The 16,293-nt window shown below is 35.5% G+C and overlaps 1 protein-coding gene across 28 annotated transcripts in view; it reads left to right on the top strand.

Moving 5' to 3' along the window:
- The window catches only part of LOC117330500 (muscle M-line assembly protein unc-89-like), a 54,410-nt gene that overhangs the window by 35,980 nt on the left and 2,137 nt on the right, over positions 1-16,293 (top strand). For 20 of the 28 annotated variants that reach the window (XM_033888822.1, XM_033888837.1, XM_033888821.1 and 17 more), the window contains 9 exons: positions 422-536; positions 1,026-1,198; positions 2,851-2,955; positions 3,491-3,559; positions 7,566-8,369; positions 9,952-10,266; positions 11,717-11,798; positions 13,625-13,878; positions 14,992-15,210. In XM_033888822.1, the coding sequence (XP_033744713.1) occupies positions 422-536; positions 1,026-1,198; positions 2,851-2,955; positions 3,491-3,559; positions 7,566-8,369; positions 9,952-10,266; positions 11,717-11,798; positions 13,625-13,878; positions 14,992-15,059 (1,985 nt within the window). In that variant the 3' untranslated portion in view covers positions 15,060-15,210. The remainder of the gene's footprint in view (positions 1-421; positions 537-1,025; positions 1,199-2,850; positions 2,956-3,490; positions 3,560-7,565; positions 8,370-9,951; positions 10,267-11,716; positions 11,799-13,624; positions 13,879-14,991; positions 15,211-16,293) is intronic. The other 8 variants (XM_033888824.1, XM_033888820.1, XM_033888825.1 and 5 more) reach the window with 8 other exon arrangements.

The following is a 16,293-nucleotide window of genomic DNA, read 5'->3' as shown; positions in this document are numbered from 1 at the left end:
TGACTATTTATAGAAATTATTAGTCGTCGCTACAGAGACTTCATTTGTGAACAAAATTGATCAAACTTAAATAATTGTGAACAAGTTTTATGAACGAGTTTGAGTTTCAGGTTGCAAAGGGCAAGGTCACAGTTACATATTATAGAAAATCTTGGTCATAATTATCACACTATCAATTTCATTTTAAAACAGATTTTGATCAAATCTCACATATAATTATCACAATACGCCAAACGAGCTCCAGTTGGCACACAAAGAGATTGTTTGCCTTGCTCAGTCTGTACAGAGCTGTTTTAAACAGGTACAGTATTTATACAGTATTGAGAAAAAATAAAAATAAAAGACAAATCATATTATGGAGAAGATTTCACTTGAAAACTGGTCTCCCATCAGGAACTGTATGTGTTGTTGTATGTTACAGAGCCCGTGTGTCCACCAGTGTTTACAGATATGGCGACTAGTCAGACTGTACCTGTCGGAGGTGTAGCTGTCTTTAAGTGCATCGTCACCTCCAAGTCCCCTGCCACATTTACATGGTATGGCAACTACAGTCAAATTTACTTATAACAAATTAATGGGGACTATGTAAATAAGTTGTCATTTCTGAAATTTTTGATCCCTAATTCATAAAATACATGTTGCAGTCTGAATCAGGTCTTAATTAGTACATCTTTATTGCTGAAAGGCTTTTGTTGTTTCTTAGTTTGTAGTTATACAAATGTATCTTAACACATAAATCTCGATATCCAAGCAAAAGAATTTCAAGAAAGCAAGTTTAATTGGTTCTTTCATGCATTTGACGTCATTTTCCGCCTGCACTTTTCAAGCATCTAGCCTGCAAGAAGCCAAGGGGAGACAACCCATAATTTCTAAATCTTAGCAGGAGATGGAATCATCTAAAAAGAATTAAGAAATTAACCTTTGCAGGCATTTCTATTCCACTGCAAAAGATAGTGGACTTTTTACAGGAAATCGTAATGGTAAACGAATCCCATTATTATTATTATTCAACATCATTTCTTAAGGAAAAAAGGAGACAAAGTTCTTTCAAGCACAGACAGGATCAAGATCTCAGTATCCAAGACTGACACAAGCCTGACCATCACTGGTGTCCAGTTTGACGATCGTGCCACTTACACCTGCTCAGCTAAGAATGAGGATGGCGAGGAGCACACTTCGGGAGATCTGAATGTGGAGGGTAAGACACTATACAACTCCATCAGTATGGTATACATTGTGTTACTGCCCAGATGTTCAAATCAGGTTAGCTAAACCAACGTACTCAAAAACATTTTCTCATCTACATTGATTTAAAAAAAAAAATGAATTAAAGTAAGAGAATTGTAAGTAGTAAGGATTATCATAGGAAGAATTATAGGTAGAAAGTCATAATTTCAAAACAAAAAATTTTAATGAGAATTAATTCAGAATGTTAATTGCTCATGAACAAAACATTGCTTTGAACATCTAGGCACAGTATGGTCCATATTTGTGTTGTTGAAATGAATGTTGATAATCAGCTTTTGATAAAAATAGGATGAAATCTTGGAAACAATGAATCCTTATCACGTTGTTCTGCCAGTTAGTTACATCTGCTCAGCAGCAACATAACCTTTTACGAAAACTTTTCACAATACAAATATGGAAACCTCTGGTTTTGTGTGTTTATACAATAATGGAATTCTGTATAATAGATTGGGGAACATTTGTAAAATAAACTTTTAAATATACAATCTATTTAAAAAAAAAATTAAATTCCAGATTTGAAAAATGAAATATTTCGAAATTTTTTAAAGCTTAAGAAAATATAAATGCTTGACAAATGTTCCCTGATGTATTGAATATTTTATGTGATATTCCTCAATGAATTACTTTATACTAAATAGTAACATTATATATTATACGTAATACTATGCCTGATATAGCAGGATGTCAGCAACATTATATCATACTTAATGCTATGCTTGTTACAGCAGGATGCAACCAAAGCAGCATTTGCTTCTATTAGTAATACTCACATAGATTTCATTGAGGAATCCAACTTGTATGAGGATTTATTTTGAGCTGGTTTTAGTTTGCCAAGATTCTTGGATTTGTTTGAGTGATTTTATTTTGAGCCAGTATTACATAATGCTGCCTAACAATATATGTATTTATCTTATTCACATATATTATTGTTTCAGCTGTGTAGAAATGTATATATATATATATATATATATATATATATATATACTGTATTTATCCAGTAATAAGCCCATGTCTGGTAATAAGTCCATGTCTGGTAATAAGCCTTTGATGATTTGTAATAAGCCAATGTCTGGTATTAAGTCCATGTCTGGTAATAAGCTCATGTCTGGTAATAAACCCATGCTTGGTTATAAGCCAATGCCTGATAATAAGTCCATGTCTGGTAATAAGCCCATGTCTGGTAATGAGCCCATACCTTGTATTAAGCCCATGTCTAGTAATAAGCCTGTGTCTGGTAATAAACCCATGCTTGGTTATAAGCCAATGTCTGATAATAAGCCCATGTCTGGTAATAAGCCAATGTCTGATAATAAGCCTGTGTCTGGTAATAAACCCATGTCTTGTTATAGGCCCATGTCTGGTAAACAAGTCCATGTCTGGTATTAAGTACACCCATGTCTATTGCAGCTAAATACTCTTCATTGTTCAGCAATAAGGCCATCGCTACATTGAGTGGAAGCTTGTTTATCCCCAGGGCTTATTACAGGAAAAATACAGTATTTTGATTACATTTAAAGATCATATAGGTAGAATTAAAATATTGATATCATTTCTTGGCTAACATCTTTTTTGAAAACACTTTTGTCTTGCCTGGTTTACTAGAAAAGGGTGTTAAGGGTAGACGGACACCATTATCGGATGGACCCAGCTCGTTTATCGCTGGGGATGAGGATGATGTTTTTCTGCCGGATGATCGGAAGCCTAAAGGTAAAGCTGGACACAGGATCCAAGCAAGAACGTGCATCATGTTCACTTCCTTACGATTCACAGTCACTAAGAGAGTAAATTAAGTCACATGGATAGAATTAGATCAGAATTAATCACACAGATTGTATTTAATTAACACATAAGCATGGAAAGACAGTAATTACTGAATTTAGAGAATAATATAGACTTTCATGCATTCTAATTAACAATAGATTCATAGCGGGTAGATCAAATAAAGAAAACAAATTTTCATCTTCATTTCTATCTGGAATTTGACATAACTGACTCGAAGCATGTGATACTGATATTGTTGACGTTACAAAGGTTAGCTGATTTTTGTTCTGCTTTAGAAAACTTTTAATTTTTGAATTTCCCTGACATGAAGTTCTACATAATATGTTAAAAGCATTGTTACAATTAACCGATAGAACAAGTTATACTGACAAGGAATGATGAGCGATAACATTGTTGATGATGTTGGAAGATTTGGCATGGTGGGCGTGGCATTATAAATTTATTGTGAAACATCTTGCAGCGAGTTACACTTGGGACACCTATGTTCAAGATATAACGATACTGGCTGAAGGACACGCCCTTTACATAGGTAACACTGTTAGTGCCCGCAGCACAGCTTCGCTGTCGCTTCCCTGGTCTGCTGCTCACCCTCAGGCCCAGTTGTTAGAAGCCAGCCTAAGGATATATGCTACCTTCAAATTAATGTGATATCTGTCTCCTTTCACTTAAAGAATGTGTGGTGTGTATATTGCTGTGAATCGGCAATAAAATAATCCTCTGATATCAAAATAAGTCCTCATTATGCAGTTTTAAGGTAAAGCTCGATTCCTGATATTGTTTTGCTAGAAATAATGGTGATTGTGCTTGATTTTAAAATTTACATATTCTTTATATCATGAACTATTACAAAAAAACAAAACAAAAATCACTCTTTTGAAATATGACTACAAAATTTTAAGTATTTTGATTACTTATTGTTGAACCTAAGAAGAGCACAAAATCATGACCTGTTAGTTAATTACTGATGAATCTTTAGAAATACAAATCAATGTTTAAGGGAGATAACTCACACACAGGTATGATGAGTAAGGTAGCATATATCCTTAACTTAATATTATACTAGGGAAAAGACAAAATTGCCATCAACACATTTTAAAATAAAAGGAACAAAAATAAACAGTTTTTTTTCTTTCCAATAAGAGAACAAGAGACTTTTTTTTCCTGTCAGTTAATTTTTAGACAATTCATAGCGCTCTAATTTATAAAGTCCTAAAAAGAAATGTTTGTCTTTTTTAGTTGTTTACTATGTGTAAATGTATGCATTAAGGTAAGAAATCATATAAACAAAACATGAATAAATTTATCTAGATCAATAGATGATGTTACTGAAAACAAAAAAAAACAAAAAAATGAATAAATCCAAATTTAGTTTTTATAACTGGTATAAGATGATATTGTTGAAAAGAATAAAAGGGAGATAAATCTAACACAAATCACAGGTATAACATCAAAGGTGGCATATATCCTTATCATACATATCAGTTGTACAGTATTTTACTTGTGATAAAAGCACACTTAATTTTAGGCCAATATCATCATTGGAAAAAAAATATAAAAAATGATTGATTTTCTCCTCTCTTCAAATTATATCAAAATCTTTGACTTTAGCAAGGCTCTGTTGTTTAGTACTAGAAATAGTCATGCTGAAGTCATTTCTTTTGAATAGTTTCATAAGGTGGAGGTAATCTATTAAAGCACCAACAAATTTCGTGGACTCTAACTTCAGACCTTTGTTTCTTGAATATTCTTTTGTGGAAGTTGAGACATTTTTTAAATTTCTTCTCCTATGAAGGATTTACATTTTTTGAGAATCAGAAGCCAGAATTAGTTTTCCTACTTTCTCGAAGGACTATCCCTATAGTTTTGTTTCCAGTAAAATACCGTATAAATGATATGAGTGAAATGGGCCGGGCTTACGATGGTGTCCTGTTTTCTGTATCACACTGCATACTGGAGAAATAGAGAGGCTTTTGTTTACATGTAGTTGTATTTTTGCGAATGATGAACTGACATTGGCTTTGTTATTTTACTGACACGAGGTAGATGTGGGTCTCTTCCCTCTGCTTATTGTAAGCCATGCCATGTATACATGTAGAAGCACCTGTGATTGATCAACACAATTTTTGCACCTGTCAATAATTCAGATTTTACAATTTGTGGAATGTCAAATGTAATTGACAGCTTCTTTCTGCTTCAGTCAATCGTATTTTTTGCATTGTGGTGATGCAAGACTGACTTTACAGCTGAAGAAATCGGCTTTACGTGTTAAATGTTGAATGTCATGTTTATAAATCTGTGTTGAAACAGTCAGGTGTGGTTGTATTTTTGATGTGAATAAAAGTATACATGTACATGTTGAATTTCTGTGTAAGATTAGTAATTTGCCCAAGGTTACCAATTTTTAGCCCACCATCATCAGATGGTGGGCTGTTCAAATCGCCCTGCGTCCGTGGTCCGTGGTCCGTGGTCCGTCCGTCCCTCCGTCCGTCCGTCCCTCCGTCCGTAAACAATTTTTGTTATCGCTATTTCTCAGAAAGTACTGAAGGGATCTTTCTCAAATTTCATATGTAGGTTCCCCTTGGTGCCTAGTTATGCATATTGCGTTTTGAGACCAATTGGAAAACAAAATGGCCGACAGGCAGCCATCTTGGATTTTGACAATTGAAGTTTGTTATCGATATTTCTGAGAAAGTACTGAAGGTATCTTTCTGAAATTTCATATGTAGGTTTCCCCTGGTGCCTAGTTATGCATGTTGTGTTTTGAGACCAATCTGAAAACAACATGGCCGACAGGCAGCCATCTTGGATTTTGACAATTTAAGTTTGTTATCACTATTTCTGAGAAAGTACTGAATGGATCTTTCTCAAATTTCATATGGAGGTTCCCCTTGGTGCCTCATTATGCTAATTGCATTTTGAGATCAATTGGAAAACAATATGGCCGACAGACCGCCATCTTGGATTTTGACAATTGAAGTTTGTTATCTCTATTTCTCAAAGTACTGAATGGATCTTTCTCAAATTTCATAAGTAGGTTCCCCTTGGTCCCTTGTATTGCATTTTTGGACCAGTCTGTCCTGAAAACAACCTGGCAAACAAACAGCCATTATCGTTAAATCTCAAATTTCTTATATAGCTAGGATTCCCTTGTTTGAAAAGTACTGGAGGGATGTCTCAATTTGCACAGATTAGTAAAATGAAGGGAAAAGTAGAGAAAAGATCAATCTGACATGGAACCTATGAAGATCATTCAATGGTGGGCGCCAAGATCCCTCTGGGATCTCTTGTTTCTGTAGGTTGTTAGTCAAACTAATATGTACTAAATTAGTCACTGCAATAGAGTATTTAACAATCCAGATATGTTTAATTGATTTTAGGGGATCTGTGATCTCATTTTGAGGAGAAGATCCTTCAGCTATATTTGCTTTAATTTTAGGTAGATCTATATAGGCCTGCTCATCTCTATGGTAACTACTGAAGCTCGGTGTCAGACAAGCATAGAAAAGAGTTTTAGCTATTGGTCAACGCATGGATAACTTCTGTGGCTGCCATATCACATTGTACATCTAACTTAAGCAATCTAAATTCAAAACAAATATAACTGACCTCTTCTCCTTTAAATGAGAAATGAACCTATTATTCAATATTATGGTTTTAGTAGTTCAGATGTGACATGATGATATTGTGTTTCTTTGTGTATATTTCCAATGAAGATGTCAGATAGCTACCTATATATGAATATCATTTAAACACTATTTATATAGTCTTTATTGTTTGTTTGTTTGTTTGTTGGGTTTATCCTCCTGTGAGCAGCTAGGGTCATTTTGAGGCGGGATATCCTTGTAGTAGTTAGTGACTACCTCAATGATTAACATATGGGAGACCCGTCACATGCCATCCAGAGCAATTTGGGTAAAGTGTCTTCTTCAAGGACACAACCGCTACAGCAAAGATAAGCCCATTTCTCAGTTTCCCTTTTATTGTCAGATGTGGAGTTAGAATTGTTATGCATGTGAATGTCTGTTTTGTGTAACATGGTGTCCATGTATAAGAGGATTTCTCTATCGATATTTATATCTAGATATTTTGTCCACTGGTAAGTGATAATGGCCCCCCTCATCCAAGTATCGCCAAGGATACAATGGATGAGAGTCATCCTATGATTTATAGCTGAGGCTAAGAGGGTATATATCATTTAACTACTGATACCCTCGCACGCTGAGGGCAAAGTGAAACACAAGGATCGTGCAAGTCGATAAATCAATATCCATAAATATGCTACTACATGTATATCATCTTAAAGACCAATACGAGTTGTTGGCACTCTTAAATATTGTTTTGATTTTAACTTCAGTAGGAGTAGAAAGCTTATTTGTTGTAGCCATAGGTATTTTACAACATTTTTAGCCAATTTTTAGTTTTATAGGAGTTTCTGTTTGTAGTGTAGAATATTTTTCAGGTAGGATTTCTAGCTTCCATATAATCATTATATCAATTATAATCTAAAAATATTATCATATTTATAACATTTCCAGCCGATAACATTAACAGTGACGAGGAATCTGTTGTCCAACATGAGCACTCCAATACCAACAATGTAGAAACTGCCAATGAAGAAGAATATATAGTTACCTTGAAGATAAGCCCTGACCATTATGACTCTGAAATGAGTCACGCAGTCACAAACACTGAATATGGTGCAGAAAGTCTGGAGGATGGAACAACCGAGTCTAACAATTCTGTGGATCCCACCTTGTCTGTCCAGGAAGAAAATTTGCCCTTGTCCAATCACAAACGAACTCAGTCAGAAGAGATGGAAAATGATTTTGAATCCAATACAAATTTAAATGGTGTGGTAAATAAGATGGAATTGAAAGAACTTATTCAGGATTGTAAAACTTTGAAAACAGAGGAAGGAGAAGAGAAAGATTGTACGAGCTCGGGTCACCCTGAATCTCCTGTGAAACCAATTAACTTTAGTTTTCTGATAAATGCCAGTCCTGAGGATGACTCCGGAGAAGACTCTTATTCCTATGAGTATTCATCTGAGTCAGGGGAAGACTTTACCCAAACCCTCACAGGCACCCGGGACAGGGGATACATAGACAACATAGGCTCTTTTGAGAGGGCAACACTTAAGGATGTAGAACAGGTTTTACCTGACAACAGGGACACAAGACCTGGCAACAGGAACATTGGACTTGATGATAGGGACGTGGGACCTGACAACAGGGACACAAGGCCTGACAACAGGGACATTGAACTTGATGATAGAATCCCGATCAGGAACTCAGAGATGTTGGAAGAGATATTGGAAGAGACTGTTGGTGGTGACTTGGGTGAGGAAGATTTAGCGGTGTGAATGTGCTGTGGTCTGTTTGTGGTTAATACAAAGCACCTGTATTAGTATAACTTATAGTACCTGTTACAACACAGAATTAGTACTGTTGGTATTGTTGTCTTTAACAGGTGTTGTGTATATGTTTTTTGGTCTTTAACAGGTGTATTAGTTTAGCTATAAGTATTAGATTAGCTATATGTATTAGATTAGCTATATGTATTAGATTAGCTAGAAATGATTGTATACATGCATCATGTTGTCATTGTCAATGATGTCATCAGTGTAGTTTTTAAAGTCAATTCATTGTTAAGGTAAAGTTGTTTTTTTGTAAATGTTGCCGTCATATGTAGTTTTTAAAAGAATTGCTGTCGTTATTTTAACATTTCAGCATTGCATGTTACTTAAACTTTGAACAGTAACGATACCTTGTTTTAACAGCTTACGGTGTCGGTGGCGTGAAACAATATCGTCAAAAATTTTAAAGTGCACCCATGATAATTGATTCTTAAATGTCTTTTAAGTATGAATGCTGGAAACATAGGGCAGCTGTGAGCAGGCCAAAGCTAGGAATTGTAATTGGTTAAAAATCTTTGAACTGTGATTGGTCAAAAGTAATTTATTTGCTGCCCTTGGATAAGGTCAAGGTCAATGCTTATGAAAATAGATTTATAATTGATCTGTTGAGAGTGAATCAACACAGAAAGCTCAAACTTATTTGTGAATTGTCTCCGAAGATGGAGCTTAATCAGATATGTAAAAGGTCAGGGCCATGACTTCTGAAAATAGATTTTTGGCCTGCACCTTGGATGCTTAGTTGGGAATATTTTATCACAAAAACTTTCAGATTTGGATTGCTCGTGGGGATCAGGAACATGAAAATGATCCGCTGAAGGTCAAGGGCATTGTCACTAGGAACTAAAAATAGGTTTTGATTTGCATTCAGAGCAGATTAGAAATATACAATAAGCATCCTAGGATTGTAAGTATGAAATCATATCCCCAAAAAATATTTGCTTACACGATATATAGATATTTCCAACAATGTAGAATCAGATGTTTTGATATCTAGGTGTATGCTAAAGAAAGGGGAATGAAACGAAATAGTATCAGTATTTAGAAATAAGTTACATATCTTACCATGTGTATTTATCATGATTAGTAAAAAGGCAGGTGAGAAATATATAACAAGTGAACTGCTGTGCATGCCATGCTAATATTTTACATATTTGTGAATGGTTATGTATGCTTTGTTCCTGCGCTAGTCCATATCTATCTTAACATTCTATATATGTGTAATGATTTTCTTTCAGCATTAAAAGGTATGAACTAATTGTGCCTTTTATTTAGTTATGCATCATCAACAATAGAATGATTTCGATATCATGCTCAACTTATGTGCTATCAAATGCTTTTATTTATCATTTAATTATCATATTTTCATTACAATAATACAATGCATGTTATCTGGATTTTCTTTTCTTTAAAAGCTATATTTGAATTGATATATATTTATATAATTAAAATAAAAGTTTGGATGGTTGTAAACTGTCATTTAAAATAATTCTATCAAATATTTACAGAGGAAGAAGCGGGTCAGGATGTAGTTGATGGTGCTGTAGAATCCAAAGTTGCTGTAGCAACAGAATCTAAATCAGAGACAGTAAAGGTTGCTGAAACAAAATCTGAAACAACAGCAACACAGGAAGTGTCTGTTACCAAGGAGGAGGTCAAGGTCGTCAAGGCTAAATCTGAGTCGGTCTCCAAACAGGAAGTATCAGTAAAGAAAGAAGAGGCCAAGGTCACTCAGGTCACTTCAGAGTCTGTGTCGGCAGCAGGTGAGCAATCGATGGAGAGATTATCCAAAGGTGCCGAAAATAATGTCAAAGACATAAACAGTAAGCGTTCATTTCAACTTCTCTGCTTGAGGATTTCCTTTGATTGACCAAAGCCATTTGGTTGTTTTTATGGTAGATGAATCCAAATTCAACTCTCTTAACCAGACTCATCTTTGATACTCCAGATATTTTATTCACATTTGCTCTCTGCATCCCTGTCATGGCAAAATCGAGGGCTCAATATTTGCCATCTTGTGGCAAAAACAAGACTAGTTTGATCCTTTGATGTTTATTCATGAATATTAAATCAAATGAATGTCAAGGTTGTCATACCATAACTTGACTGGCTTTGAATTTGGTTGTCACAATTCTATAATCATCAGGAGAACCTCGACTTGGGAATTGGTCAAGTTTTCCCCTAAACACCAATAGAATTAATAGCTATGACATATCCAAGGGATGCAAAGAGGAAAGTGAACTGAATCCACAGTTCAGAGTGTTAAAGCAGTACTGGGAGTGTTCCCCAATCACACCTTTTTACCCAGTAGTGACAAGTCCAGCCATATCTACAGTTCAGAGTGTTAAAACAGTACTGGGACTGTCCTCCAATCACACCTTTTTACCCAGTAGTAACAAGTCCAGCCATATCTACAGTTCAGAGTGTTAAAACAGTACTGGGACTGTTCCCCAATCACACCTTTTTACCCAGTAGTGACAAGTCCAGCCATATCCACAGTTCAGAGTGTTAAAACAGTACTCGGACTGTTCCCCAATCACACCTTTTTACCCAGTAGTGACACGCCCAGCCATATCCACAGTTCAGAGTGTTAATCACACCTTTTTACCTAGTAGTGATAGGTCCAGCCATATCCAGATGTCAGTAGAAATACCAATACATGCCATTTTGTTATCCTGCAATAAGCCAACCTTCTTTTTCATAGTAGAGTGTATGGGCCGATCTCTTAGTGCTATTGCAGAATGCAGGATAAATATTGGCTTTTATGATCCAGGCTCATGCAAGTTCATCAACGCTCCTTCACTTATGGAAATTCCTGAACTTGCATAGGGAAGCATTCAAACTAAAGTTCCCAAGAACTTTTCCTTAAATCCGATAATGTAATCTTAGGATAGGAAAGTTAAAGGATGTTGTTGAAGGTTTGGCCTTTGTTATGGACAAGGAAGGTGGGCATTTGGCTTATCACAGGGAACATGTGTGTGTTATAACTAACATCAGTGAGATTGGTGTGTGTTCCATTTGATCTCATAATTATACCCCACATACATTTGATAACAATACATTAACTAATGTAATATTTCATCATCTGTAGATTTATTCTTTTTATTAATTGATTTTCTTATTAAGATAAGTCACTGGAAAAAGAAATGTTTGTGGCAGATATAGATCAGTTTAGATGTCACTATTAAATTGTGTCATTAGTTTTCGTGTTTTACTTGAATACGTGTACGTAAGTATCTGTATTGAGTATATATATTGTGTATGTTATTTCAGAGTCTACAGTACAGGTGCTCCAGGAACTGGAGAGTTCGGTCAGTAAGCTGAACGAAACTCTAAGTCAAACACAAGAAACAAGGTAAAAATAACATCTAACTGTATATGTATCATATTACAGTATCAAGATAAAAAAGGACATCATACAGGATACAGCCCCAGATGAACGTATATAAAAAGGGTTACAGTAGTCTTAATACCAGCCACCATTGATCAGAGTATATTTACTCCAGTGACCTTTGATCCCAGAAAATCCAGCCATATTTGATCCCAGAAGATAATCAAGTCATCTTTGATCTGGGTATAAACTCCATGATCTTATCCCAGTAGATAATCCAGACATATTTGATCCCAGTAGACAATCCAGACATAGTTGATCCCAGGAGACAATCCAGCCATAGTTGATCCCAGGAGACAATCCAGCCATAGTTGATCCCAGGAGACAATCCAGCCATAGTTGATCCCAGGAGACAATCCAGCCATAGTTGATCCCAGTAGATAATCCAATCATAGTTGATCCCAGTAGACAATCCAGACATAGTTGATCCCAGTAGATAATCCAATCATAGTTGATCCCAGTAGATAATCCAGCCATAGTTGATCCCAGTAGATAATCCAGCCATAGTTGATCCCAGTAGATAAATCAGACATAGTTGATCCCAGTAGATAATCAAGACATAGTTGATCCCAGTAGATAATCCAGCCATAGTTGATCCCAGTAGATAATCCAATCATAGTTGATCCCAGTAGATAAACCAGTCATAGTTGATCCCAGTAGATAAATCAGACATAGTTGATCCCAGTAGATAAACCAGTCATAGTTGATCCCAGTAGATAATCCAATCATAGTTGATCCCAGTAGATAAACCAGTCATAGTTGATCCCAGTAGATAAATCAGACATAGTTGATCCCAGTAGATAAACCAGTCATAGTTGATCCCAGTAGATAATCCAATAATAGTTGATCCCAGTAGATAAACCAGTCATAGTTGATCCCAGTAGATAAATCAGACATAGTTGATCCCAGTAGATAATCAAGACATAGTTGATCCCAGTAGATAAATCAGACATAGTTGATCCCAGTAGATAATCAAGCCATAGTTGATCCCAGTAGATAATACAATCATAGTTGATCCCAGTAGATAAACCAGTCATAGTTGATCCCAGTAGATAATCCAGCCATAGTTGATCCCAGTAGATAATACAATCATAGTTGATCCCAGTAGATAATCCAGCAATAGTTGATCCCAGTAGATAATCCAATCATAGTTGATCCCAGTAGACAATCCAGACATAGTTGATCCCAGTAGATAATCCAATCATAGTTGATCCCAGTAGATAATCCAGCCATAGTTGATCCCAGTAGATAATCCAGCCATAGTTGATCCCAGTAGATAATCCAGCCATAGTTGATCCCAGTAGATAATCCAATCATAGTTGATCCCAGTAGATAATCCAATCATAGTTGATCCCAGTAGACAATCCAGACATAGTTGATCCCAGTAAATATTCCAGCCATAGTTGATCCCAGTAGATAATCCAGCCATAGTTGATCCATGTAGATAATCCAGCCATAGTTGATCCCAGTAGATAATCCAATCATAGTTGATCCCAGGAGATAATTCAGCCATAGTTGATCCCAGTAAATATTCCAGCCATATTTGTTCCTATAATCCAACCATGTTTGACCTCTGCAGACAATCTGACTTTATCTCAGTAGACATTCCTGTATAGACAATCCAGCCACTTTCCTTTCTAACAAATGTGACTGAGGTGTGAAACTGGATTGGTAGAGGTTGGATAATTAGCTACTGTTGGCTGTAACAATAGATGTTAATATATGAGAAATGACTAATAAAGCTTCTAATATTGAAATGTTAATACAATTTTATGTCACTTGAATTGCAGTGTTGCATCAAGTACATCAGATAGTAGAATAGAAATCGTGGAAGTCACAGCAAGGCACATAACCAATGAAACTTCAGATGAGGCTAGTGAGGTGCGTCACCGTCACCATGATCACCACGGACCTGAAATCATCGTCCCCGCAAATTCAACCAAGATTCCTGAACACAGTGAAGTTGAGCTTATGGTAAAAGTCAGAGCTGCTAAACAGGCCAATGTACGCTGGATGCATGAAGGCGAGGTTGTACAACAGTCTGGTAAGTGTCATGAGGAAGGAAACGTTTTATTGTGAAATTAGATCAATACTTCTAGGAGGTGGAGGTGTTGTTTCAGATGCAGATTAATCATATAAATGTAGTTCCATTTTTCCTCAAGATATTTGTATAGATCTTGGATACTGTAAGATAATAGCTACAAAAAAATGTTAAAATGCTTGTAAAGTTTCCAAGTAACCCCTGTAAGAGAAAGTAGGGATTTCAACAATATTTACATTTTATAGCTTTTATTATAATTTAGATCTCTACAATTTTAGTTTTCTAAATATATATTGTGGTATAAACAAGTTTAAACTATTTATATACAATTCTAAAGATACCATGCCTTCACTGATTCCCCAAGCTTTCAGTCCTTGTTCTCTAGTGATTTGTGCCTCTCTGTCTGCCTGTCTGTTCTCCCAAATTTTCCGAACCATTGAAATCACCACACCCACATACAACCCAATAACAACACCCATCGTACCCACATACACCCAACTAACACCACCCACCACTCCCACATACACCCCTCTAACACCACCCATCACATCCATACTGTACATGTATATGCCCCGACTAATGCCATTCTGCATGATAAATGTGGCGTCTATCAGTATTGTTACTTCACAGTTTTTGCATTTCTCTAAAATTCACAGACAATTATGACTCTAAAATTCAACACTTTTGAGTACAATCTCCATAAACCTGGACTGCTAGCCTTTAAATGATGATATACAAAAATATGACAATCAAATATAAGTTTATTTGAAGGTTATTTGTCTCCCCACATCAACAATACTGAAGACTGATGGAAGGAAAAATGGCACAATTGTGATACAGTTTGATCAGGATATATTATAACACTTGATTTAAATTGGGAATCAGAAACCAGTGCACCCAGAGAAAAACAATATGTCAGTCAAGTGTCCCCATACAGACTACCCACTGCACCAACCAATCACCAAATGGTATAAACCCAGTTCTTTGTCTCTGAAGCACGGACACTGGCAGGCAGGGTGGCACATCACCAAATGTCAAATATTAAAGCACAATACCAGCCATTGTGCCTGAACATTTCTGACCTGTTTAACCGTAAGAAACATTATTCCTTTTCAGAGCGAGGCTACGCCATGTTTGTAATGCTTTACATTCTGGCCTATTATATAATGCTCACACGTACCTGAAACTGGCCCTACTAGGCCTTATGCTCAGTCACATTCCGATCTCTCAGCAATACTAGTAGAGTTTGCTTGTGCACACGTGTAGTGTGTGGAACTCTTATAGAGATAGACTTTTTGTGAATTTCTATGGATTACAAACCAACCGTACACATTGGTAAGAACATTTTCTATCCGTATGTGAACTAACACCACTAAATCACTAAACAATACAAATCGCCATGGAAGGAATAACATTTTATTTTCTTTATTTTCCTAAATGTTTTGCATTTCAAGCAGCTGTTTTTTTGGTTTTTTTTTTCTTTTTTAATTATTTCTATTACAACTAGCAACATCACATGACAGAATGAAATAATGTGTTATTGGCATGAAACACAAAAAAAATTTCACACCTAATCTCAAAAATCATAATATACTGTATGCAAGATAATTTTGGTGGTACATTATTTTCACCATTTTCTTGATATGATGCATTAATTAGCATTTTCCTGATACGATACATTAGCAAACTCAATATAATGAGGAAAATGTTTGGTATAGAATTTAAGCAATCTGAAAACAGAAAATTCCTACACATCAAAGTTAATTACAGGTATTTCATAGATAAATTCCATAGTTTGTATGTCAATCTGTTAAGGTGAAAACTGTTGTGTATCTATATCCTTTATATATGTCTCCATATGTGGTCTCCGTACCCTGTAACCCATCGATATTGTTATATATGTAGCTCCATATCTACATGTAGTCTTTCCATCCTCTACGATATACCTTACTTTCCTTACTCTCTGCATGTTAATGTTTGATTATCCAAGATAATAAGTATTCTGGCCTCTTGAAAGGATTCCATACCAAGTGCTGGTAGGTAGGACTGTAAGTTCTGCATGACAATTATAGAACAAATGTTTATTTTAATTTTCTGTATGATTAATAATTTCATATTTTCTATGTTTTGTATGATAAATAATTTCGTATTCACAGGTACACACCAGTAACTAGGTTTTGTCATTTTGATACGGCATAAAAAGCTGATACTAAGCCAGCATGCCTTGGAAATGTATTATTTTACTGTATTTGACATATATTGAGGTTTAAAAATAAAGAAGAGAGGGTTAATTGAACTATTGCTGGAACTTTTGCATTGTTATTGGGTCACACTAGGTTATTGTAATAGGCATACATACGTCAAATACAGTACATGTTAAAAGTTCATTTCTTTGAAATACTTTTTTCTTTTTTTTTT

Source organism: Pecten maximus, chromosome 7 (assembly GCF_902652985.1).
Source record: "Pecten maximus chromosome 7, xPecMax1.1, whole genome shotgun sequence".
NCBI classification, from domain to species: Eukaryota; Metazoa; Mollusca; class Bivalvia; order Pectinida; family Pectinidae; genus Pecten; species Pecten maximus.
This window is presented reverse-complemented; position numbering and strand designations above follow the sequence as displayed.